Here is a 27,515-nt window from a genome sequence, read left to right as displayed (position 1 = left end):
GACTCATATTCCAGTTTTAAACTTTTGTCCGCCCTATTAATACAAGGAGTATCTGCTCAGCTTACATACATTTACACCCTATTTGGTTTGTGTGGAGAAATATTATCATCATTATTTTATTTAATGAGAAATTATGAAATTATTTAATTTAAATAAAGTCAGACCACTGGTATAATGCACAAATGTGTTATGTCTGTCCTTAAAAGTTTTGCATCCCCGTCCATAGTATGGATCTCTGAATATGGAGTTAAAGTATACTTGAAACGTTTCAGAGTCAGTAGAGTCATCTTAAAGGAATTCCCTGCCAACATAGATGAAGAAGATTTCATGCCCTTTCCACACAGAAACTATGTGTTACATGTTAGGACAAGCTTCTGTCTTTAGGCTGTATCTTTACACATGATAGCACACACACACTGGCCTGCAGGATGTGTCGACGTACAATGGGCCCTCTTGTGGCGGAATTTATGCTTGCATGTTTAGTGAAAGCAGTGTTAATCTATATAAATGAACAACTTTACATGTAGTTAAAACGTTTTAACAGCGCGGTAATTCCAGCCATTAATGAGGACAGAGTTATGTTGGTTAGAATACACTTTAAATTGCTAGCATATCAGTGCTCCTTTATAAAAACTATTATAAACTTCATTCTAATCATGGATTTAATGACGATTGGTGTTTCGCTTTAGTTCCTGTATGATTCAGAAGTAAAGTGATTCATCAGTAAAATATATAAATGAAGAAGAAATGTGTCAACACATAATGAGATGAATTTCTGACAATAGAAATGTTGTCAGCGCCAAGATTTTTAAACAAAAACATGGAAAATGTTTTATAATTGAACTCTTTCAAGCTCTGTAGCCCCCTGTACTGGGACTGCTCTGTATCTGCTTTTAATAAATCAGTAAAGGGGATGTGAAATACTAGGACTAAAATTGATTTAGCATTGTTCTCTTTTTCTCTTGCATCACACAGTTACACCTAAGAACGTAACACTGTAACTCATCACAGACTCATTCATTTAAGGCTGTTATCACACTCTGGTTCTCAGGCTTATGGCTGTTATTGGTCTTAAGCAGAAACATCAGTTGGTGTTTTTTTTTAAAGCTCAATCTGGCCCTGCGATAGAGAAAATGACATACCAAAATACTTCTTGCAAATCATATTAATTATAGCAAAAGTCACCCGAGTGTTTCTTATCCAGAGAGACCAAGGTTGTTTGGCCTTCTAGTCGACTGAATTCATCCTGCATGTATTTTCAGGGAAATTAAGAAAAAGCCCTAGGGCTTGATGGTGTCTTGGGTTACTGCTTCAGAATATGTTTGACATATTTATTCTTTTTTCCCCTGTACATTAGAAAATAAAACTGAACTCAGAATATGTAATCCTTGAAGATGTACAAAAATGAGCAGATTATGGATAGGATTCGCTTGTGTTATATATTTTGTGATTTTAAAACAAAAGCCTATTGAATGATGATTTCCACATCACACGTGTAAAACTAGTCATTTCTAATCATTAAAAGAATCTTTCTTTCTTTCTTTGGCGAAGCAATAATTCTGCTCCTGTGTATTGTCATAACACCAGATATCATCCCTCCGCCAAAGAGAAACACACACACACACACACACATTGAAGTAAGAGCACAGTGTATTGCAAGTTAAATAATAATCTTACTGAAGGTGACAAATGATGGTTCATCATCTCAGTGTTTGGGTCTGTAGTTACTCAGCTATTAAAGCAACCCCTCATGCCCCGAGGTTGTATGGTTAACAAATGCTTTGCTTCTCTTTTTGTTTGTTCTCCCTCACCTAAGCTCACCTTACAGGTCTTTGTTATGATAACTGCACTCAGCGTGAGTTCCCACTGAAGTCTGGAGAGCCACACATATTTGATAAGATCAAACACACTAGAAAAACAGTGCAGTCTTTTGGTTGTGCCTTGTAACAGTAACATCCCAAAGGCTGTTAATCAGAGAATGGATTTCCTCATTCTAACGCTGCTTAGATGTTTATCTAATAGATAAATTGGGTATTCTCCTAATCTGTTTCTCACTTTTCAGACTATGTCCGCTCATGTAAAGCTCTTTTAAATTGTCACCACTGAATGCTTGGAGCTTAAAAAAAGACAGGATAAATAAATAAATCAGTTACGATTGATATTGTCCTTAACGGAAATCACACACACACACACACACACACACACACACACACACACACACACACACACACACACACACACACACACACACACACACACAATCTCAGCTTAATTTAGAGTTGTGGTCGTCATAACAAGTGAGTAAGTAAACTACAATTCTGTGTTTAAAATAGTAGGAAACCAAAAACACCCCAAAAGAGTTGAAATAATGATAAACCCTTGCGGGCGTCTGCTTTACAGACATGTATTATTACACTTAATTAAAAAAATTCCCACTCACAGCAGAGGCATGATTCTCTGAGGCCTAATAAAGGTTAAACACATGCTGTTTTACAGTTGGCTGTTATTTTAACACACTGAAATTATGATAGAAAGTCAATGGATAATCCAAATTAGGGTAATCAAGGTTATCAATCACTCTGCTTGTCAGGGTAAGCAGTTACAATTATAATATATTTTTTTTAAACTAAGGAACGGAATTTTTTTTTAAAATGATTTAACCTTGTTAGCTCAGCAGTTGAGTCCCTATAGCTCATGGACAGATTATCAGTTATGATTTAATTTCCTCCAGATGTCCTCCTATATTTGAACTGATATTGTGTTAATCTCGACTATTATGCTGTAAGTGGCTTTGCAAAGAAAGGAGATTTTTTCAGTGCTGTGGTTCAGCAGAGGGCCTTATCGGCCAAGAACAAAACTGCCTATAGGTTATTAGGCAGCTATACTAACTTTATCTTTAGTGGAGACATAGAAGGTTATTGAGTTTCATTAATGTGTATGATTCCAAAATATAGCCTCAAAAGACTCGGGCTGTGTATCTGCCAAGTAAATGCTACATGTTATTTAGTTTTGGGTTCATTTTGTTCTATATTTTTGATGCATTAGGTTCACCGCTGCTGCCACCACCACAGCGCATTTCTGACTCAGCTTACCCCTCTAATTGATTTGACATGGTAGATCCAATATCCTTTTCATGATAGTCGAACTTTAGTATAATAACTTTCTATCTCCCCCATTCTGCTTTTATGGACGTATAATGTTTCCACATGTTCTGTGTCCATTGGATTTTTTTTTTAACACAGGGTCTTATAGAGTGACTAAAGATATGTTGAGCCACATGCTGTGGGAGTGAAAGGACCAGAAAGATTGCACCAAGTTGGGATGTAAGTGAAATAACGATACAACAATCTCTGTGCCCCCATCCATTGTTTCTCCATTTAACAGTCAATAAATAAATAAATACGTTTATTATTAAATTAAACTAGTTTCATTTAGTTGAGATTTTCACAGTGCTCCTCAGGATCATCATCATGTTTAGGTAAATATTCACAAATATAACAGTGATCACTGCATTGCACAGAAAATGTAAGTTATGATGTTGCCTAATATTGTTTTGACCAATCAGTCATTCAATTCAGCAGACTGAGGTGTCCCATAAGCTCAGTCACCCAATGTATAACGTATTCCTCAAGGGGACAGCAGAAAAATAAAAAATAAAATAAAATCGCCATTTATTGTAATTATTTTAAAAACAACAACAACAACAACAACAACTCAAGCTTTAGAAAAATCAAGTGATCCAACATGTGGCTCAGGGTGTCCCTAATGGAGCATTTGCACGGATGTGTTACACTGCTCCGCGCTGCATTCATTGTTAAATTAGTGCAACGATTACATAACAACTTATTACTTATTAGAGCTTATTACGGTGTGTGTGAAGAAACTCCTAGAAAAAGATATAAAAAAAAAACCCCAACTAGACCCCCCCCCCTTCTATAATAACAACAACACCAAGAAAATGTCCATAAAAATATCTATATGTATAAAAAAAAGTGTTTTTGTTGAAATAAGGTTATGATTAACTGTGTTAATATACTGATTTGATTTTAAAGTACTCATTGCGAACTCTCAAGGTAGCAGAAAACTTAGATGACTTCAAAAAGAATCGTCAGATTTGTAAAATCTAACCGCAGTCGAGCTGCTTCTGTAGGCTTATCGTCTCGCGCTGTTCATTTGAGGCCCAACAGTGGCATCATCATCTCAGCAGAGCCAGGCAAGAACTATTAATCGAACAGATCTGGTGAATTTGTTTTGTTAAGAGTTGCTCTCGCTGTGAGAAGTTTCACGCACAGAAGCCTGTGACGTGACAAGCTGACCTCGTGAGGTCAGTCCAAAGACAAGAGAGGGCCCGACGTCCAATCACACAGCTCCCCCTGGCCCTGAACGTCCGGATCTTTGACCAATCAGCATGCGCGCGGTAGAGTCAGAGGGGACAGCGAGCACAGATAAAATGTTTAACTTCAATCCATCCTCGCACAGCATCTTCATAGTCCCCGCAGGACTGCCAGGGCAACCAGCACTTTGATTTAAACTCACCCCTCAGCCCACATCGATCACCGGAAAGCAACCAGTAACTCTTATGAGGAATTCGGTGCGCTGCGGTCGAGGCAACCTGTTACTCAACGAATGCAAAGAGGGCGTCTAAACTAACAAAAGAAGGAGCGTCTTGTTGGATTAAAATCTACCAAGGTAGCTACGTTAAACGTGTGAAGCGACCTGACAGAAAGTCAGGAAACATGACAGCACTTGCAGGAGGTTTACCGAGGATGATGAGGCCGACTCCCCATCAGAATTACCCGCGAGGAGGATACTCTCTAGAAGGTAAGAAACCTCATCCAGCTGCTACTGCTCGCACATCTAAAACTAAACTTCAACTCAAAGCAAAAAAACTTGAGCAAAGGTGGAAAAAGTGACTGCGGAACATCTTTAAAACTGTAAAAAACCAAAACAAAAAATAAACAAAACAAAACAAAACGAAAAACAAAAACTTGACTTTAAATGTCTGTTACTGGAGAGAAAGTCTGACTGCGCTATATGGTGATTGGTTTTGAATTTGTAATATTTCATGTCTATTTTATGCCTACTATTTAAGCATAAGTGTAGTTTTTGTGTCTAAATGTAACCTTTAAAAAACGATGTGTTTTAATAACACAATTGTCCAGCTGGCCAATATATATTTTATATATGCTTTTACATATTTCACTGCTCTTATTCCAACATAGCCTGTCACATGAGAGTTGTGAGGAGTTGTTGTTTGTTTATTTATTTTATACATATACAGTTTCCAAAGTGTTTTGCTGAAAAGATAAGAGGCAAGTTGTCTAGTTTTCAGGTGTTTCACAAACTAAACCTCTTGTTGTCTATAGTCTCGACTCCGTTAGGACAGGGTCGGGTCAACCAGCTCGGTGGTGTCTTCATAAACGGCAGACCTCTTCCCAACCACATTCGACATAAAATAGTGGAGATGGCCCATCACGGTATCCGGCCGTGCGTCATCTCCCGTCAGCTGCGGGTGTCCCACGGCTGCGTCTCCAAAATTCTCTGCCGGTACCAGGAGACGGGTTCTATCAGGCCGGGGGCCATCGGAGGCAGCAAGCCGAAGGTGAGAGACGGGACGGCTAATGTTGTGTCTGATTATTATTCAAGAGCCAGTGTCCACAGGTTATTTCAGCAAAGCTTTTCAGAACACGCTCAGACAACACATTCCCGTCAAAATAAAAATCTTCACTGTTGTTAAACTCACAGATTTAATAATCTGGAAATTTGCAATCGTTATTAAAAAATTCAACAGCTGATATTAAAACCCCCCAACCTTTTCTTTTTTAGACATTCAGCCAAAATAAAACGTGTGTCTAGAAATATATATATATATATATATATATGTGTGTGTGTAATATGTAGATATGAAAATACAAATCTTTTTAAGTTGTGTTGCATCCCAAGTATTAAACTCGGCATACATACATACATACATACATACATACATACATATATATATATATATATATATATATATATATATATATATATATATATATATATATATATATATATATATATATATATATATATATATAAAACCTTTATTTAAAATATGATTTCTCCCTTTTCCCACCGAAGCAAACCGCTTCTCCAGAGATTGACAAGAAAATCGAAGAGTATAAGAGAGAAAACCCGGGAATGTTCAGCTGGGAAATTAGGGACAAACTACTGAAAGACGGAATCTGCGACAGAAACAACGTCCCCTCAGGTACAGACAATTATAAAATATTGTAACTATAACCGGAAGGAACGATGTGGAAAAATCATCTCATCTTCCCCGCTTAAAAGTGGTGGGATCATTTTGATCAACAAAAACGAGCGCAAAATTTGTTGGTGTAAGGGATTCTGAACATTTTTTTTGTTAATTATTTGATAATGAAGTATTTTTTTTAAAGAATGATTTTACTTTTTTCTTTCTTTCTGTAACTTATCCGAACTTTTCCGTCTGACTCAGTGAGCGCCATCAGCCGCGTCATGCGCTCCAAATTCGGCGGAGCTGGTGAGGATGAGGAGGAGGATGAAGAAGTCGTGAAGAGGGCGATGGAGGAAAACGAGCCACGGACGAAACACAGCATCGATGGCATTCTGGGAGATCGATGTAAGTTCTTCATTTATGATTTCAATGCGCTGTGTGCTCATGTTACTGTCCAGGAGAATGTTGAAAAAGAAAAAAAATTAAGAAACGAATTTGAGTAGAAAAGTAAGATCTGGTTGTTTATGGCTTTTAAATGTTTAATTGTGTGTGGTCGGTTTTGTTGTCTGTAGCTTATGAGCAAGGCTTTTCAGGCTGGTGAAATCCGCTTGTGCTTTGCCGTTTGTTTGTATCAGAAAGAAAATGAATAATAATAATAATAATTTCGATATTACTTTCTGGAAATGTTTGAATTTTTAAAATCTCAGGTGCTCACGCATGCGCATACACTTGTGAGAGTTAAACAAATAGTTTTTTCAAAATCAAACATTTGTGTAACTCCCAGGCCTGAGAATTTATTTCTTTTTTTAAACACTTAATCGGACACTGCGAATGAACTTCTGAGCACAAAGCATCGCGAGTCCATTTAGAGTCACACCTCGGTATGACGCACAAAAAAGCCAAACTCCAGTGAGCGGCTCAGTGGTGTACAATAAAATGCCAGGCTCTTTCAAAATAGGGAAAGAAAGGGAGGAGGAGAAAAAAAAAGCTGCGCTGACAAAAGGCCGGGAGAAGACATTATGAACCCGCAATGAGCGATGAATTATTCAGGGACACCAACAGGCCCAGTGCGACCTGGTTTATAGACTCCTCCAAAAAAAGTGCCAGTTTGGAGGATTTCGTCAGTGTTTACAGAACAAATCACATCAAAGGGGGAAAAAAGGGAAGAAACCAGAATCAGACAATCACCTGTTGATTTTCGACCTGTTGAGGACTGAAATGAAACTGTTGCTATTGGAGACGTGATTGAATTTATAGTTGCTACACGAGGAGTAATTATGCTGCTGTTTTAGCCTAAATAATGCAGAGTTTCCTAATATATTTCTGTTGAAATGCGAACTCTTGTTCTATTTTACCAGACGGGAATTCTTCTAAGAGGAGAAAATAAAATTAACATTGAGTTAACGCATTCCGCAGCTCACAAAAGGCTCGCAGTTTTGTGAAATGTGGAGATGTGTTAAATTCACGCCAGTCAAATCGAACGGTTCCGTTACTGTTGCGCACGGAGCTTTTATCGCCGCTTTTTGTCTTTGCGCAGCGAGCATGACGCCTTCAGCGAGCGAGCGCAGGGAAACTCTTCACTCTTCACTAGATTAAACCCGAACCCTTTTATTTCTCTCCACTTTCATCCCAGAAAAAGTCCGCCCCTTTCCTTTCCGCCTAGGGCGCATACATTTAATGGAGTGACTGTGGGCACTTCCCTCCACCAGACGAGGAACATCCACAGTATTGATCAGGCCAGCTTGCTTGTTAAATTTCTTCAACTCATTTGTAAGGGAAAGGGGGGGGGGGGGGGATACAAAATAAAAATCCGATTAGATTCTGATCGTAGATGGATACACCAGCAAATTATGATTTCATAAGCATAATTTCTTCTTGACCCTGATTTGCTTCATCGCCCCAACCCGAAGACCTAGTTGTTTAAATATGTTTAAAATGTAATTTGAATGATTTTTAGGAATTGTTTTAATTGTCAGAACAAAATAAACAAATAAATAGAAGTTTCTCCTTTCTTTCTCTCTCCACCAAATAGGTGACATCCTACACGCAATCATCTTTAAAGCACATTTCTCTATTGAGAAAAGTACAATTTCATTCTTGTCTCTTTGTGGAAGTAGTTGAGTTTTTCTTCTTTCCCCCCTCTTTTATGAGACTTCATTAGAATGTGAAAAGGGTGGTTTGGGGACTGAGAGAGTGTCTTCTGGCCAAATATTGATTAAGTAGGTGTTTGTAGAGGCTATTGTTGTGGTAGAGAGAAGCCTGTTGCTCTCTGCCCCTTTCTCTTCTACCACTATTGTTGGCTTTCCTTAAGTGCTAAGATCAAAGCTGACTCATTTAGATTTATTTGTCTGGGAAAAAAAGGACTGCTAAGGTTTGTGGGTTAAAGTATATCAGGAAGGCCAATGGCATTGGTGAGTGGCTGGAACATTGTGGGAAAGGGTTTGATTGTTCCATTTGCTGCATAAGTGAAAGTAGACTTGACAAAGTTTAAACAGCGCGTACGGTTGAGCAAGTTGGTTTACAATTTATATATACGTGTGTATATATATTTGTTAATGAAGCAGTCAAGCAACTCATTGTATCTTGGGTGTGTGATATTTACAGCAACACTGAATTGTGCAACGCTGTTCTTGTTCTTGGGATGTGTTAATTGATAGCATCCTTTCCTCCATACTCTTAGCACTTTAGCCTTTAGCGTCATACAATTAATTAAAGTAACCAAAGTCATCGAAGCTAGAGCAGCAAGTCTTGCAGGATCCATTTATGGCAGTGGGGTGAAAGGCAGAAAGAAGAAGAAGAAGGAGGAGGCGGGGGGGAAGAAAGCTCAGAAATACAAACAGTCAAAGGGATAACTTTTCTTTAAAAAGGGAGTCCCGTGGTGCCAAAATGAATGAGCTCAGTTCTTTCAAATCTGCCATGGTGAACGCAGTCAACATGTAATAATTGGTTTCATTGAGGTGCATTCCAACAATCTGCTGCCATTCTCCTGCCTCTATTGTCCAGAGGCAGGCAAATAGCCAGAGGGACAGGAGGAATCAAGTGCTGACAAAACATGAAAGATTTAGCTGCTTTTGTCAAAGGAGCTGAGTAGGACTTTGTTTGTGTAAATAAACTGGGTTACTGGCTCCCTGTGATTTTGGCATGGCTTTTGAATGAGGGGGAAATTTGGAGAGCGAGGAGAGCAGAAAGTCTGCAACTGCGTTCAGGCCTGTGTCGTATTTTAAAGCGGTCAGAAATGCGTATGTAATATAGGTTGGTCTGAACCGCCAACAAAGGAGAAGCTATTGCAATAACAAACTTCCGCACGTAGCCGGCTACATACAGGCTCTTTAATCCAATTTTCAAGTTTCATAACTTAGGCTCTCATGAGGCATCTAAGTATATAAACAGATAACATTTCGGGCACACACAGGGAGCAGAGGCATCCAGGCAACATAGCAATAACCCTTAACTGTAAACAGAGAGAGAGATTTTGTAGAACATGCGACTGGAGTTTTGGAGGAGACAGGAGACAGAAGGCCTCAGTGCAACCAGAGGAATGTCTGCTATAGCCACATTTCCATTTTCCTCTCAGGGCTGGATAATGGAAAAATTTATATGTGGGGCTCACTCTGTGTTTTCCTGTGTTGAGAGTGCTTATGATGCTTATTTATCCTGTTAGACTGCTGGGAAAACAGCCCAAAATTCATAGATGGATGGGTGGATAGATACTTCTTTGCCCTTCTACTCTACTTAAAATACTCAGCACTTTCACATTTTGCTAGTCGGCACCACTCTCAACGCTCTCTCCTGCTCCAAAAAAGAATGGAAAAAATCCACACTGGCTGATCTGCAACTGAATGCAGACTCTATGCTTCATTAAAGCCTCTTTCTCTGTTGGCACCCACATTGTGATCCTCCAATATTAATTCAAAGGACAATTAATGAATGCGGGCCAACTTTGAAGTAATGGGCTGGGGTCCTGCCCTGAGCCGGCCCCTCGGCGCTGATGTACTCTCTGCATTCTCCCCACTAACCCCAAAGACACTGTGAAGTTACTGAAAAAGAAGCAATGAGCAATAGAAGGTCAAGGAGAGGAGCCCCAGTAGAAAAAGAGCTCTCTATTTTCTTGGAAGTATTAGCCAAGCAAAAGTCTGTGATGGGGAGGATAAAGGAGCGAGGAGAGAAAAGGGTCGGGAGCGAGGGGACTCTCCAAAGAAGAGCCACAATGGGATAGTTAATTGAGTAAAGCCAGACAGCGTTGTCAATCACTTAACTTTGTTTAGCCTCAGGTTTTGTGAAGCAGTTTCATCCAGCACATTGCACATTACGGACGTGCCAACACAACTCTGCTGCTGTTTTGATTTATTTCTTTTTTTCACTCTGAACAAGGAAGGCAACATTTTTTTTTTTAAGTAAAGAAATGTGTGTTCTAGTTTCCAGCTTATTTCCTACCATTTAAGTAAAAATGAATAAATAAATCATAGACATTTGTAGGGTCTGAAAAATTAAAGTGTGGAATGTGTTGATGGTTTTTCTCTCTGAGTATCTGTGCAGTTTTGTTGCAGGGTCAGTGGCGAGGCTGACTCCGCTGCGGTGCTGTGTGTGTGAAAAGGTCAGGGGCTAACCTGGGGTCACTTCACTGTTAAAACTATCAGGCCCCAGGAAATGAGGTTATGATAATGTTTGGGAAAAGCTGTCAACGGACAAACCAGTGTCAGGATGTTACACCGAAGGATCCATGACGCACAAATAACCTTCTTTTTGTAACACGTACATCTTTCCTGCATCCGAGAACCATATTCCGGCTGTCCTGCGTCAGGTAATTGGTTCGGGTGTCTGTTTTGCCTAACAGGGCAGAGCTGATGGGGAGCTCTGCTGGTTGGTCTCTGTGTGACTGGAACGTGCGGCAGACTGGCCTGTTGCTGCAGCCCTGCGTGGGTTCTTTGCAGTTGCTTTGTCCGTGCCCCGAGGGTGGAAATGCCACCGTGAAACTGTCACCTAACTGCACTGCGGTGGAACTAAATAATAACCACCGCACACTGGGCACACATAATAGCCACGCAGGGCCATTTGTGCTTTTTTTGTCACCCTCACCGATATTAGACAGAGATACATCTTTCAACTTCATATTGCCGGCTATTTCTTTGTCCGTTAAGTGCTAACCTCCTCCGCTTATTCGCTCCATTTTTTTTTCTATGTCCATCACATCATCATCTCTCACTTTTTCTCCCCCCCCCCCCCCCCCCTCTTTTTTTTTCCCAGGCAGCTGCGGGTTCCTGGGGGCTCTTTAGCAAGTCAAGTGAGCAGCCCACTCACTCCCATTTCCCCCTTAACTGTTAACCCCAGCTGAGCCCATAAGCTGTCAGTTAACCATTCTTTCCCTCAGTGCATCTGCTCGCTCTGGCTCTATGTGGCATGCCACTATTTTATTCAGTGGCCCACTCGCACTGTGCTCTGTGGCCTGAAAGGGCCACATCTACTTCCTTGGGCAAATAGCTAGTTCATTTGTCTCTTCTGCCCTTTGTTTTGTGTTGCGAACACATGTCACCAGCTCAATTACCTTCTCTATTAACAGCCCCTGGAGGAAGGGCTAAGCCAGCCCCTATCAAGATGAGACTATAAACTGCCACATATGCTCTGCTTCGCTTTCTCTTTCCTCTGTGTTTCCTCATCCCCTCGTTTCCCTCTTCATTTGAGACTTTCTTGTCTTTTTTGATTTCTTACTTTATTCCTTCCTTCAGTATGTACTTTGAGTCTCTCTCACACTTCTCTCTCCACCTCTTTGGTTTGTTTCTCGTTTCAAAGTGCATGTGTGTAAATTTATATGCACGTATGAGCGCAGTGTCTCTTCATATTAACATCTCTTGAAAGGGTAAGTGGAGGGGGGGGGTGAATGCTTGGCAAGGCAAGCCCTGGCCGAGGTAGTTTCTGCAATACACAAGAGCAGCCTTTATTCCTAACAGTCGAAACCCTCTCTTGGGTTTTTTTGGCTTGTTTGAGGCACTCCTGCTGCAGGTGAAGCTAATGGAACTGGACATTCCCCAAGTTCACATCTGTGACCCTCTGGAGTTTATCTTCCCTGCCTGTCAGTCTCCTCTCTCGATCAATATGTGGTTGGGTTTATCTTGCATGGTGGGTCTGCAGCACTGTCCTTGCCCTTTGCATTTTATCTGCCTGCACGCTCATCTGTGAATACACTTGTTTTTTTTGTTTTTGTTTTTTTTTAGTCTTGAATTTCTGATCAGGGAAAGGAACCTGTTGAATTCACTTGTTGAGCTCCCTAAACTGCGATAAACACAGTCATATCTGTTCTGCTATCTGAACTAGCTTCTTATTAGTTTATTATACTACATCTTGCTCTCTTTTGAAACAACTGTTTCGTGGATTATTCTTCAGCAACCTCAATTTCCGCTTGTGGGATAATAATCTATCTTTCTGTTAGGACGCCCGTCAGAGCCAGAGCCAAACTGTGAGGAGCGATGGAGTATTTTCAGCTCCCCGGTGCTTTAGCTCCAGCGTAAAATTTGATTTGGGTGTTTAAGTAAGGAGGTCGAGGCCTTCCTTTGTGCGGTTAGTATCCTCTTCTGTCGTTTTGTTGCAGGGAATGTGTGGGAACAAGCCTGCTTCTGCATCAGCATGCCTTAAAAATTGATGTCAGTGCAGGAAAGTGTTTAAAAAAAAAAAAAGTCAAAGATGCAGATGCAATGATGGGAGAGCAGAAGACAAGAGCAGTGAAGTAAATTGATGAGATTTAAGGGACAGGTCCTAAAGAATAACCAGCACCCCAATTTGCCTTAGCTTGGCACCCAGCACGCCTTCCCCATCATCTTCTTCAGGTGCCTTCAGCCTCCCATCTCCTCACCATGTCAACCCTTCAACTCCCCATCCCCCAACTTTGTGCCCCTCAGGCCATGGAGGGAGGGGATGAAGGGGTGCTCCCCTGCTGTGCCCCTCCACAGCCCTCAGTAGCCCTTCTCCAGACTCCTTTGTGCCCCCCCCCCCCTTTCTCCCTCCCACTCTTCATTCCCCCACTCAGCCCCTGGCTCTACAGCCCCCATCTCACCCTTCAGCCCCCTCCACTCCCCTGCTGGGCAGGTGACAGGCCCCTGAATGCGGGCCCGGGCGTCCCTGATGGCTCCTACAGATGGAGCGTGGTAATCGGTCCAATAGAGCCCTGCCACAGGCTTTTCCCTGCAAAGATACAAAGGCCTGGCCACATAACAACCCCCCCCCCCCCCCCCACAAAAAAAAAGAAAGACAGTGAGAGAGGAAGAGAGAAAAAGAGAGAGAGCACGCTAGAGGATGACAAAAGCAACACTGTCATTTACCATTAAGGACACTCTGTGACGGACTGTTTTCTTAGTAGTTACTAATAATAAAAACAGGGAGGGAAAGGAGAAGGAAAGACAGAAATAAAAGGTAAAAGGGTGCAGGCGAGGAGATCCACCCCCAACCTTGTAGTTAACATGATATACAATGCCAATGGGGAGCTTTCTCCTCTGAGGAGTTTTATGAGTTCGCCTTCCCTCCCTCAAGAATTTTTTGCGTTTCTTTGCCGTCATTCATTGTCTTTTTTTTTTCTTTCCTTCTCTGTTCGCCCATTATTAAAATGGTAATGGCACTGGATATAGCTGTGCTCGCTTCCTCATCTTGAGATGTACTCTCCTCAAGTTGCTGATTTATAAAAAATGCACAGAGAAATACAAAATAAGTTTGCTTTTATAAGCAAAGTTTTACTTTAATCCAAAGTCTCTCTTTGTGTCGCACATGTGTTTTACATATAAAATGTGCTTCAGTGCGTCTCAGGCCAAACTTTTACCTGGAAAAAAACAACACAAAAAACAGCCCATGCTCAGAGTTGCACTTTCCAAACCTATTGAAGCATCCAACCAATCGCTGATCGCCTATACACCTACGTGGCACCCTCAGTCCAAATGTAATAAAGAGCTCTTCTCAGCATCAGAATCTTGTGTGCTGGCGGTCCTTATCACAGCAGCATTCCCTCAGGCCAAATCCGTGTGTAATGCCTGGTCAGACACACACTGGCAACCAGCACAAACATTTCCTGCTTGGCTCCAGAGACTCCAGAGGCGAGGGGAGATCTCTGCCTCTAGCCCCCACCCCCTCCTTGTTGTCTGACTTGGCACTTTTTAATTAAAGCTTTAAATCTGAAGGGCAGAGGGAGAATGTCTGTCTGTTTGGGGGGGAATAGCCAAGCTTCGGTCTTCTGCTGAAGCCTTTCTGCTGCTTACACCTGTCCGTCTGGTTTTGAGCCACTTATTTCGTCTCCCTCGGCGTAGAGGTGTTTGCTGCATAGTTTGAGTGTCGAAAAGGTGCAGTGAACCCTCCTCATGAGCTTTAAGGGGTCCCTCTGGGGTGGATTTGGAAGTGGATTCCAACTCTGTCTTATTTCCATCTGTTTTTGACACATTGTCACAGTCTACATTCACCGAATGAAAACCCGTAGCTCAGGCGCAGCAGATGCATGTTTGTGAGTGTGCATATGAGTGAGAATGATGGGGGGGATTGCACACACGTAATGGTGGACAATGGAAGACTGTCACGCTAGTTTGTGGAGCTTAATCATTATTTAATAGATGGGCAACCTCCCCCTCAAAATTCAGAAATGGTTGTCTATGGTCTCAAGCATTCAATGATTCCCTTCTTCTGCTGAATTAGGTCCCAATGGCTGTCTCCCAGTTACCCAGTTGCTCTCTCCTGCCCTCAACTGAACAAACAGATTAAGAAGCACCTGCAAAAGGCTGACTGCCTTTCACTATGGGACCCTATCGGCATAGGACACAGCATGGCTAAGACTGGAAGAGACACAGTGTCCCAGGGAATGGATACCCCAGAGAGATGTAGTCCTCTTTAATCCATGTTCAAGCAGCCTCTGGCTTTTGATCCCCTCAGGAACCACTGAGGAGTTTAAGGGAGCAGGAGGATACAGTCTAAAGTGGCTCTGCACCATGTGTTGCACTCAGCACAATCTATTGTATCAGATCCTGCTATTGTACCCCAGCTTAGTATTTACTACAGTGTTTCATTCTGTGTCAGCCTGACTCCTCTGAATATCGAATTAACACAGAGTTTGTTTCCTGATCCCAGCCAGTCACTCAGACGAGGGCTCCGATGTGGACTCCGAGCCGGGTCTGCCTTTGAAGAGGAAGCAGCGTCGGAGTCGGACTACCTTCACGGCAGAACAGCTGGAGGAGCTGGAGAGGGCTTTCGAACGCACGCACTACCCTGACATCTATACGCGAGAGGAGCTGGCTCAGCGGGCCAAACTCACCGAGGCTCGAGTTCAGGTTAGACCCACGCACAAAAACGTTTTGGAGACCTGAATCTTGACAGTATAGCAGTGTGTCAGTCCGTCATGACCGTGTGTCACATGGGCATTAAATAGCCTTGAGATGTTGCCACGCATTCCTAACAGCTATTAGACATGTGTTCCTCTAAAAACCCTTGACCCTTTGCCCCTGCACATGCAGACAGACAAAATGCAGATTCACTACAGCCACCGTGTGTGAAAACAGTGTCCTATTTTTGGCAAACTCCTCAAAAAGGGCTATGTTAAGATCATCAAATATCACAAAATAGACGCTTGTTTAAGACGGTTTCTTAATATAGGATTTAACAACCGTAACAACCCTCCAGCCTTATCTGAACCCAGCGACCAGCCATGGCACACAAAGCAGTAATGTGTGTCATTTCACTTCACTTTACAAATGTTAAGATCTCTGTCAGTTCAGCTCCTTGTAATCACACCGACTGGCCTGGCATGTGCACATATACCTTCACTGGCCTGATGGCAAACCCTATTGGGTTAGGAGAAAAATAAACACTTGCCTATGTTACTCTCTCAGGTGTGGTTCAGTAACCGAAGAGCCCGGTGGAGGAAGCAAGCAGGGGCTAATCAACTGATGGCGTTTAACCACCTCATCCCTGGTGGTTTCCCCCCATCAGCTATGCCAGGTTTGCAACCCTATCAACTGTCAGACAGCCCCTACCCTCAGACTTCTATAGCTCAAGGTGAGCATAGCTGAACAAATCTGAGCATACCTGAGTAATGATTTTGCAGATTTCTTCTTATCGCACATGTTTGTGTTTTTATAAGAATAATCGGATTTTAAATAAAATGTTTCATCTAATTTTATCCAGCAGCTTCTGAGCAGCCCAGCACAGTCCACCGACCGCAGCCTCTACCACCCACCTCTGTGCACCAGAGTGGGCTCAGCTCCTCAGCCAGTTCCCAGGATGGGAGCTCTGCGTACTGCCTGTCTTCTGGTCGACACGGCTTCTCAGGATATTCAGAAAACTTTGTGGCCCCAGCAGGACACACCAACGCCGTTAACCCGACCATCAGCAACAGCCTCTCACCGCAGGTCAGTCTGCCAATCTGTTGTTAAAATACACAGCAATACATTTATCGCCAAGTTATTGTACTTCTGCATAAACAAACATTAATTAGACTGAAATACAAGCACACACCTATCCACACATAACAAAAAAAGAAGCAGTCCTTCGCTGCGGTTCGAGAAGTCCACCATATGTTGGAATAATGACACACGAGCACTCGCACTTCTGTGTGTGGCCTCGTAGACAGCTTTGCAGCGACACAGATGACACCTTGTTAGGCTAAAGAACTCGGTAGCTTTTCATTTTTGTTTATTCCGACGGGTAGCTTGATGAATTTAAAATGTGGCAAACGTCAGTCTTTGGAGGGGCAGAAAGGACCAGACGTGAGGAAGGATGTACGGATGTCGGATGATGACACAAATCAAAACTGAAAAGACAATTATGGTCGATTACACAGTCATCAGTGTCCATCAGTGGCTCCCTACCAGCTCAGAAGATAGACTAACAGGCGTAAAACGAGCTTTTAACCGCCACAAAGGGTGGCGGGCTCACATGCAATGCATGCTGAGTCTTAATTCCCATGAGAGAGAATCTCAGACTCCTGTCAGGCTCAGATAAAAAAACAGCTCCGGGCAGGTTTCTTACTTTGTGAATGCCTGAGGATGTATATACCGAGAAAAAAGAAGAAGAAGAGCTTTGTTGTGGCCACTGAGGTGCACAGTTAGAAAGCAGTAGGTGGCACCATTGTGGCTGAAGCTATAACTGACCACTTTGGCAAACATCTGAAACATCTGGTTTTAAATGCATTCAAAGTTGGCCATGTCTGCTAACTCATAATTTGTAAATGGTACGCAAGCTTGCTGGTAGCAGCCTTCCTGTAACTGAGCTCATGCTTGTGGGCTGAGTTTCCTGCACCCACAGGGTCACCAATGGACTTTAACTCCAATAAAGAGGCCAAAGGTGCTGTGGCCTCATGGATGGTTTCAACATTAACCTTAGTGGGCCGCTCTGCATTTAAACGGACATCTCATCTTGCAAATCGGACGGCATGCCTCGAATGTTTTCTCAGTCTGGAATTGCAATCACTGAATGTTCCAGTGTCTTAATTGATTGGAATGAAGTAATCTAGCCCTTCGTAACAAGGTGTGTAATTTATGTAAATGACTCACTTTGTTGGCTAATTTGTTTTAATTTATGTATCCATTGCAGCTGTTTGAATGTACATTACAATGCGTTTTTCTCGATTTCAGATGAGGATAGAATTAATTTCCCGATTTTAACTTAATAAGGCAGAGAAAATGAGAATTTATTAAATTCTATGACATTGATAGTTAATACCTCAAGACCTCTCTGCACTCAGAAAACTTTACTTCTTCAGTTTCGTCATATAGCTACGTAGCTTGGTCAAATTTGTATCAAATCCTTGCTGGATTTATCCGTTTATCTGACCTCCAAATTTGTCTATAATATCTGATCTACTCTACTGGATCCTTCAGAAGTTTCGGGGTTTCATTCAACTCCAGATATGGCCACCTGAGAGGACCGTGGAGTTTTGATATGGATAAGGTTTACTTTAGATAGGTGATATTCTTGTCTGAACAGTTAGCTCTGCTTTGGGAGTAGCGTTCACGCCAGTGGTTTCCCTTTCTCCTGTGTCTCGCTGCTGATCTGGTGCATACCAAAGCAATCCTTTCTCACCAAGGAAGCAAGCGGCCAGGATTTGCACCCCCCCGAGTCCTAATCTCCGGAACAACCTCAAAACAGACACATACTACCAGGACCTGATGCTGTTTCAGTTGGAGACAGAGAGGGCATGAGTACCTAGATCGGACAGAAAGCCATGCAAATACAACGCAAACTAACCTTTGCACACACATGGTGCATGCATTTCAACACAATCATGTGTACTATATGTTTTATTTTGTAAAGAAACACCACTTGGGGAAAAATGTTAAAAAAAAATATCTTAATTTAATCAGGCAGTCTGAGAACAAAATCTATTTTACAATAACAGACCAGAGAACATGAAAGACTCACAAGAACAAAACTGGATGAAGACACAATCAAGGAATCCTTAAATACAATTCGTAGATTCATAGCAAAAACATGCACGGGGAATATCTAAGATTAAGTATTCATTGGATATTGAGCTGCAGTTTGGTAGGAACGGGGGAGAGGGATGTGAGAGTGTAAATGAATACCAACAGTGAGAAATCCATCCAAACTTTTCATACAGCGAAAAACGATGGGTGTGAAATTTGTCATCTCATTTTTTTTTCTTTTTTCTGGGCTACATTACAATACAAATGATCTCACATGGCCAAAGACATAATAGCTTTAAGGCTGAAGGTACTGCGACATGCAAGGCCTAGTTTCATTCATTATTAATCAAATATTAACTAAAAAAATAAAACGTCTTAATTACTAAAACATGACTGAATTGTATTGTTTGAAATCTACGTAAACAGAAGTTGAGATATCAGCCTTGCGTGTTCAAAAATATTTCGACTGCACAAATGCAAACTAAATACTAAAGGGGAAAAAAAGAAAAAATATGTAAAAATAACTGAAGAAATTAAATAGTTTGAACTAATATAGCAGCTTTTAATCTTAACTAAGTTCAATTAAATGCATCGCAGTGCATTTCTGATTGACAAAGGACTCATACAACAAGGGTGGAAAACAAGGTGCTGGTCTGCCATTTGAATTAAATGGAGTTCAGTGTCTTGTCCAGTATGTTGATGAGCTGGGGATCAAACTGGCAACCATGCCACTAGAAGACTTTTTATCACCTGAGCCACGGCCACCCTCGAAGCTGCCTCTGTAGCATACATGTGCGTGTGTGCGCCAACTGACTGTCCGCTGTGAAAGCCTTTGTTTTTTAAACCACTTGGCGCTACTCATTCTTTATCTTTTTCTTTTCAGTTAGACAGTTCCTGGTTTTGCTCTTGGCTTCGGCTCTGCGTCCTCCTACACGGACTGTAATTCTTGTTCTCCCTTTTTGTCCATTTTTAGACATTTTAATGACTTCACTTTGCCTCTCACGCAAACCTTTGTGCAGCTGTTCCCGATGGATCATTGATACCCCTACATCCCTGACATCGGAGCAAAAAACTGCTAATACACATACACGTGCGCACGCAAACACCTACTGCTGCACGCTTGTAGGAGATGTAGCGCTCAGACACATATGCAAATACACCCCACCCCTCAATCCCACCTAACCTTTGACCTCTTCGCCCTCACAAGGACACTGTGGTTTTTGTCTCAAGAGAAAGTGAGATGGTTAAGGGAAAGTGAAAGCGTGAAAGTGAAATTTGCTTTTTTTTTTTTAGGCAGAATTTAAGCAAAAATAAACATCACGTTCTCGGCGTTTTTGTTTTTAAAATCAACACTGAGCAAATTTAGACACTTTCTTTTTTTGTTGGTTTAATTTCGAGGAAATGCTACGAGTTCTCTAGTGTAAACAATGAGAGAAAAATACTCCAATATTTTTATTAACCTGCTTCTGCAAATACGACATAAGAACTATAGCAGATTCCACTAGTGGGCTAAAGCTTTGGCCACTGTTAGCTTCCTATTCCGAATAAAGAGAACCATATGTGTGACGGAAGCTAGTAATAATGTATTTATGACAGTGAACAGGGGGGGAGAGAAGGAGCGCTTACACTTCAGCCCACCTGTGTGGAGTGGATAAAATGAGTGTATGATACTGCCTTGGGATTTTTCAAAATTTACTTTGCAATATATTTTATTTTGAAGGTCACGGTGTAAGTAGAAAATCTCTTCAATTAAATCCAGTTCCTGTTCTAAACAATCAAGACTTCCTCTGTCTGCCTTCAGGTGATGGGCCTATTGAATCCAGGTGGAGTACCACATCAGTCCCAGAGTGACTTTGCCCTTTCCCCATTGACTGGGAGCCTGGAGCCCAATGGTGGTATGGCTGCTAGCTGTCATGGTTCCCAGCGCCTGGAGGCTCTACCAGGCCTGACCAGCATGCCCGCCCTGCCTAGCACTCAGTCTTACTGCCCGCCCTCCTACTCCTCCTCAGCCTATGTGGACCACCACCCTTCCTACCAGTATGGACAGTACAGTCAGAGCAAGGTACAATGTAATTTTTTAAATTTTTGTTATAATATTGTAACAAAAACACTAATTCATACCGACTTCCAACCTGATTTAGGTTTGTTTAAAGGCCTAAACCATAACCTCTGCTTTAATTGCGCAGACCCCTCTGATGAGTGAGCTTCTCAAATCGCCCAGCACTGCGCTGAAATTACATTAAACTTTAGGGAATGCTTGCAGCGCGGTTACCTCAGTTTACATTACCATCATCGGGCTATCCACGTGGCCCGAAGCTTATCCCAGCACACACGTTTTCACTCACTGTCCTTTCGTGACCCCTGCGTACGATGAGCTTGCCCATCAAATCCTCAGTCTAGCTCACCTAGCCATGTAATGACCCCTGTGTAACAAAGATCGCCGCCAAAATGAAAGGACTCGTGTCTCGAAGTGCGTTTGACAGGCCAGAGGGGAGTGTGCGGTCTGCTGTTAGGCCTGATCTGAAGTACACTACCAAAATGTTGACTGGCCCATCAGTGGCAACATCTTGATGTCATTAATTTAGTCAGTCCTGGGAGGGACTCATATGTAGCTGGGGGTGGGGGTGGGGGGGGGTGGGTGGGGGGCAAATGGATGTGTGTCTATGTGTGCGCAGACGTGTACGTGTATCTGCATAAAAGCAGGGTAAGAGGCTTTTTAACAGGGGGTGATTATGGCCCTTGGCAGGTCCGGATTAGAACCATGTGTCCCACTGGAGGTCAGATTTAGAGTTGTTATTGATCAGTGAAGCAGTGCCAGAGATCCAGGCTAAGGCTCTGTCTCGGCGCAGTATAACCAACCTCACCAAGTACAAACTATGTCCAGACTTATTCTCAGAGCTTTCTCAAAGCTTCTCATTCCGAAGTTTACCAAAGGGTCCCAGATTTCTTTCTCACCTGCTCTCACCATCCCTCCCTACCAACATCACGTCTCACATTTAACTGTTCATTTCACACTTAAACCTCCATGAGATTTTCTGTTGTATGTAAATAAAATAAACAAAGAAAATAAACTTTTTATGTTCCCCTTAGGTGCCTTTTATTATTTGAAGCTCCCAAGGTGGTGTGAAGAAGAGGTTTGCCAGGCCTTGCTGACATTTGTCACTGGAAAACACCACCAGCCGCTGCCTCTGACAACTTCCCCAGGACAGCAAGACATAGTGTGGGGGCTAAAGCGATTCAGACATTCTCCTTTGGCAAGAAGTGAACGTTCTGAGATGAAGGTGAAGTGATGCAGATGAAGGTAGTTGTCTGGGATAATCAGAACCAAAGGCGCGGTCGCTCTTGTTACCCGACACTTGCTTTGCTTGTGTGTCATGTCATGCTCCAAGAACCAAGCGCTGATCATTCACCATGCTTCAAGAGGAAAAGTAGGAGGGCGGGGATATGAGAAGTAATTCCACTCAAGACCTTTTAGTATTTTTATTTTTTAAACATGTAGCAGAGATGCAAGCTAAGGTAGACTTCATAAGAACTTCTGCTCTTCTAAGAATGTCTTCATCAAAACCGTGTCATGGAAAAATGATATTAACTGTAAATTAAGTAACTCTTTGGCGATCAACGTGTGACTACACCGGGAAAACCAGCAAGAACACATGAACTGAAGCCACGTGGAGTCATTGTGAATCCGCTGCAACCCAAAGAAAGTGCAATACAGTCATACCTCATGTAATGTAAATGAACGTGCATCAAATGTTCCCCAGTTATAACCTCAAAAACACACTCTGTCTTTGTAATGTCATTCATTTTGGGTTGTACGCACTGAGCAATCAGGGGAAGTCATCAAGCGATGAATGATAGAACATATAGTTGTGATGTCATTAAGCCAAAAAAAAAGAAAAAAAAATTCTCTGCCAGTGAATACATTATTCAGTTTGACAGTTAATTTTTGCTTTTGCATGTGTTTAACTAGTTTTTTTTCTTTTTATAAGGAACTTGCAAATATTACTTCCACTTCCTATTTATTTAGTCTTCATGTGTCTTTTCTGTACGTCTTCCTGTACAAGCACATGTAAGTGCTTCAGTAAGTCTTACATAATGCTCATTCGTTATGTTTTTTTTCTTTTTTTACACTCTTCATTTACAATGGCGTAAAACTGTTTTGTTGGTAAAAACATTTTGTGTAAAATATAGCACTATTTACTATTTATAATAAACGCATAAAAGTGGACAGTTGTAACACTGAATTGTGTAATTTGTGGAATGCTTTTAAAAACATAGGCATGGATAAACTGTTTATCTGCACCTATCTACAACAGAATAATATATGAATAAATCAGCCCCCAGAATCTTACTACCTTTACAGAGAATAAATTTGGGGAGGGGGACCTCTAAAGATGGTAAGAAGAAGGTTAAAAAGAATCTGATGGTGTAAAGAACCTTGGAGCGACTAAAAGTTCTTTCATAGTGTTTCATAGTTTCCTTCTTTGCTGTTTCCTACCTGCTTTTTAAAGATGGGGTGCATTTCTGGATCACTAAATCATAAATACATCTCCTTTCATAAACACTCCTTCACACCCTTTAATGACTAAAGCAGAGCTGCAGTAAATTATAAAAGCACAGAGTGGGGCACTAGTCAGTCACATGGCTATAGATGGTTTGGAAGACTTTTGGCTATCACCACTAAACAGAAACACACACACACACACACACACACACACACACACACACACACACACACACACACACACACACACACACACACCAAAACAAGCCAGTTGGTACATTCTTTAAAAGGCTACAACTTTACCTGCCTTTTTTGTTTCTCTGAGCTCAGCTGTGCAGCTGTCCACTTCATTCATGGTACATGTCTAAAATGAGGACGCGAGCATCAATGAAAAACACGGACGTTTGTTTAGTGCTTTCATGTGTTTTCAGTACTTTGTGTCTTGAGATGTGTGTTTAAATTTGTTTATGCTGAGTATTTGTGTCGAACGTGATAAGATCAAGGAAAGATTTAATTTCACTGTTTTCTTTGCTCTCTCTCCAAACTTTTTTTTTTTTGTGTGCAAGCGTTCAACTTGTAAGACACAGCCAGTGAAAAAGCCAAAGGGTTTGCTTTGGAGCTCAGTGTCAGTCAAGCTGCAACACACTAGAGACAACTTAACCTCTGACCCCAACACTCTTTGAAATGAGTAGACTACTTGACCGGAGCTGACAACAATCCAAGTGTCTCTGCAGCATCCAACCCCCAAATTGAAAGTGAAGGAAAGAGTACAAAGAGGATGAGCTCCAAAAAGAGAAAAGAAAAAGAGGTTATTTCTGAAAAAAAAAAATAAGGGGGGGATTCTTATAAGGACTCTGATGAATTTCTGGTCAAAATGACATCTTTACAGAAATCATTAAAAAAAAAATAAGAGTGCAGTTGTGCACATTATGGCTGCAAAAGGAAAGAAGTGGGCTTCTTAATATCTGAAACACCACCTTATCAGGTCTCCACAAAAGTGGGTGGGAGGCTCACGGCATGCCTTTCCTAAAGCGGCGAGTGACTGCCTCTAACACTTGCCATTCACTATCCCCTTTAGTTCTCTTTCCTCCCTGTGTCTTTTGCTTTATTGTGATTCTTGCTGAGCCTCTTTCCTGCTGCTGATTTGAAAATGAAGACCATGAACCGGACCCTCCTGCTTTCTCTTTTAAGCAGATGCAAGCAGATTCTCGATGACACTGGGACAAACATCAGCGAACGCCAGTTCAGTGGGACCGTTTCCAACACCACAGTGAGCTCTCTCTCCAACATCGGTCCAGCTACCACCGTCTCCACCACCAGTTCTAGAGAGACCTATGACAACGCTCACTTCTATATCCTGTTTGTAATGTTCTTCTACTCTTTCCTCGCCATGACACTTTTTAAATGCTTTATAGACAGCGACGAAGAAAAAAAGGATCCCTATGAGGAGTTCATAAAAACCGGGCGGCCGTCAACACAGGCATTCAACGCAGACCACATGGCAGAGAAGTTTTACTTTGAAGAGGAGAACAGCCTGTGAGCCACAAGCTTTCTAAGGAGAAGGAGAAGGAGGGGTATGAATGCATACGGGGGATGTTTTGACAGTCACCAAGCCAGAAAAACGTCAGGGCAGACTACTCAGGCAAGACCTGCTAGTGATTTTGAAAAACCTGTAGTAGATTCATTCCCCCCCCCTTCCATCTGACAATCAGGAGCCTTATGCAAGCAGGCTGTTCGACAGGCAGGAGGAGACGGCTGCCTCTGATGATCTGAGAGATGGGTGGAAACATAGAGAAGTGTGGGTCAATGGCAGGCCGGAATCTCCTCCTGTGAGGCCCAATCAGGATCACTAACAGCAGGGCCTTCAACATGGGTACACCACAGGGAACCTGGGATTCGCAGCAGACTGAGGGTGGTGCAGGGCAGAGACTCAGTGAGTGCGTGTGTGTGATAAAAATGTGTGTGTTAACCAGCCATTTAATTATCTGTAAATTCCGCTTGAACTTTTTACAGCATTATTTTTATTTGTCAAATAAAAACACAACAAAAACTTTGAATCCTGTGAGAGCAAACAGATAAGCGTTATTTAAAACTATATATAACTGTATATTCTATGTTTTTAGACAAACAAGTTCAACAGTAGCCATATGCTTGTGAAAAGACAGTATTTTTTGAAAAGGATGAAATGACATCCAATTCTCAAATTGGTTCTAATTAGACCCAAAGCTCCGTGGAATATCCAGGACCGAGCGACATTCCTTTGCCATTACATTGTAACTGATCTGTGGAGACTTGACGCACGGCTACAGGGCCGCCCCAACCTCTGCGTGACCCCACATGATCTAAGTTTACAAAGCTGTGGCGAAACGTGAACCCACGACTCACTCTACAGAATTAACTTCAGGGATTGTGCGGAGGATTGTGCAAAGAGAACACACGCTTCTCATTTGCGCAACGCAGCGCAAACGTTACCTTCGCGGAGAACAGGAGGACGCTTCAAATTAGCAGACCGGTGTGTGCCAAAAAGTGATCGCCTGCCAATAACTGATTTCCAATGTTTCCATGTGTTGTGTATGTGTAATGTCTTCACGTATATTGGTAAATAGACTTTAGTGAACAGGATTTACAAAGGATCTATATACAAATTTAAAAGTTACCTGTTTTTTTTTTTAAGTATCTTTATGAATCTTAGTTATTATACCCACATTATAACCAATCTGGTCTTTTTTGTCAACTTAAAATGTGTTTACAGAACTATTCCTATATTTGTTGCAATTTCAGGTACCTGAAAGCGTGTTTTTATGTAATTTTAACTATATATATATATATATATATATATATATATATATATATATATCAAATCCTCTTTACCAAAAAAAAGTGCTTCTACCTTGTGACAGTAATGATGTTTGTGGCTCAAGTGACTTGCAATCATTCATGAGTGACACATTTGACATATATTTCGCATATAGGCCAACAAGTCCTCTACAGCAGTTTAAATACGGAAAGTCACTTTTTTGGTAAATACCGGAAATCACCTTTTGGCAGACAGTCACTTTTTGGCAGCTACAGTGTGATATGCATCTCGGGTCATCGCGCAGACACGGAGTAAAAGTAAAGATACATAATAATAAACTAAAAATGCAAACGCCTTCTTCTGGATCCTGCAGAAGTTAAGTTTCCGGGGTCAAAGGTGGGTCTGGAGCGACACCGGTCTAATTTGAACTATCCGCCACAAAAGGTTATGCCAATCCCCGAGGCCATGTGGAGCTGTTTCCTCTTCTTCACTCATAATTACATTTTTGTCTCATCCTCCTGGCATGAAGAGTTTGGGGTCACCACCTGTACTAGTGTACAGCACCGACTTCACGTTTGGAGCATGACTGCGAATATTTTCTGCGTGGGTTTACGTCATTTTATTACCCCGTGACTTTAGCTGTTTTACCTGCAAACAATCAGAAATAGATATGATATGACTTTTATTGTCTCAGTTGATTAATATATCAAATGTTCTTGGTGCAGAGCCTTCACTGTTTCACTGGAGATGTGGAAAAACATGCATGCAAAACATATATATTTTGTTTGTTGTTGTTGTTGTTGTTGTTGTTTTTTTTACTGATAATGTCACTTCTTTTGTATCTTTGGAAATTGGATAAACGACTCAACCGAGGTCTTTAAAATAGACTTTAAGAAAAATATTACCTGTTATGTCATCTGAAGAAACGTGCCAATAAAATCCACACAAACTTTTAACTACAGTGCTGGATTGCACTAACATCTGTGCCACTAACGTCAAAGACCTGGGAATATGCTGCCACCTGCTGGCAAAGATTATTCGCCACTAAACCGTTTACTGGCAATATTTTCTCCTGCTACAAGCGTCACCCACGGCCAAGTAATTGTGATTGAGGGCCGGCACTAATAAAACGAGCTGAAAAAAAGTTTGTAGATGTTCACGTGTGCATTAATCAGGGCCATACCATTAATTAGGCTGACTGGTTCACATTGCTTGAGTATCAAAATGGCAAAAGATGACAAATATGCCGAAGGGGAAATTGGCTTCCACCTGACATTCATACACACCACACACCACAAACACAAAACAACAAAAATAAGCAAAAACTAAAACAATATACAGAAAATTTCTCTCTCCTTGCATCTCGGGGTTGATTGTCACCCATGCTCATGTTGAGAAATTTGATGACTGGAGGAATAATGGATGATTTTGATCTGTTTTTCTTTTCTAAACAAAGGGGGGCAATAGCACTGTGTAGACAGTTCAAAGGAGAGGAAAGATTCCTAAAAAAAACCCCTTATCTTAAAAAATGTAAATTCCTTTGGGATTACATGAAGCTAGGACAGGTTGGAATAAAGGTGATACTTAGGGAACAGA

The 27,515-nt window shown here is 41.7% G+C and overlaps 1 protein-coding gene across 2 annotated transcripts; it reads left to right on the top strand.

The window, feature by feature from the left end:
- The first annotated feature begins 4,362 nt into the window (after positions 1–4,362).
- LOC120727902 (paired box protein Pax-3-like) lies at positions 4,363–25,819 on the top strand. 2 transcript variants are annotated; one of them, XM_040022515.1, is made up of 9 exons: positions 4,363–4,821; positions 5,367–5,602; positions 6,121–6,250; positions 6,497–6,640; positions 15,326–15,525; positions 16,084–16,249; positions 16,382–16,602; positions 20,420–20,680; positions 21,709–25,819. In XM_040022515.1, the coding sequence occupies exons 1-9, from the start codon at positions 4,737–4,739 to the stop codon at positions 21,724–21,726; spliced, it is 1,461 nt and encodes a 486-aa protein (XP_039878449.1). In that variant the 5' UTR covers positions 4,363–4,736; the 3' UTR covers positions 21,727–25,819. The 2 variants fall into 2 exon arrangements, with proteins under 2 accessions (XP_039878449.1, XP_039878448.1); XM_040022514.1 differs by having other exon boundaries at positions 4,365–4,821; positions 16,379–16,602.
- The last annotated feature ends 1,696 nt before the right edge of the window (positions 25,820–27,515 follow it).

Source organism: Simochromis diagramma, unplaced genomic scaffold (assembly GCF_900408965.1).
Source record: "Simochromis diagramma unplaced genomic scaffold, fSimDia1.1 OVJJ01000205.1, whole genome shotgun sequence".
NCBI lineage: Eukaryota > Metazoa > Chordata > Actinopteri > Cichliformes > Cichlidae > Simochromis > Simochromis diagramma.
The sequence above is the reverse complement of the archived record's forward strand: the minus strand, read 5'-3'. Positions and strand labels throughout refer to the sequence as shown.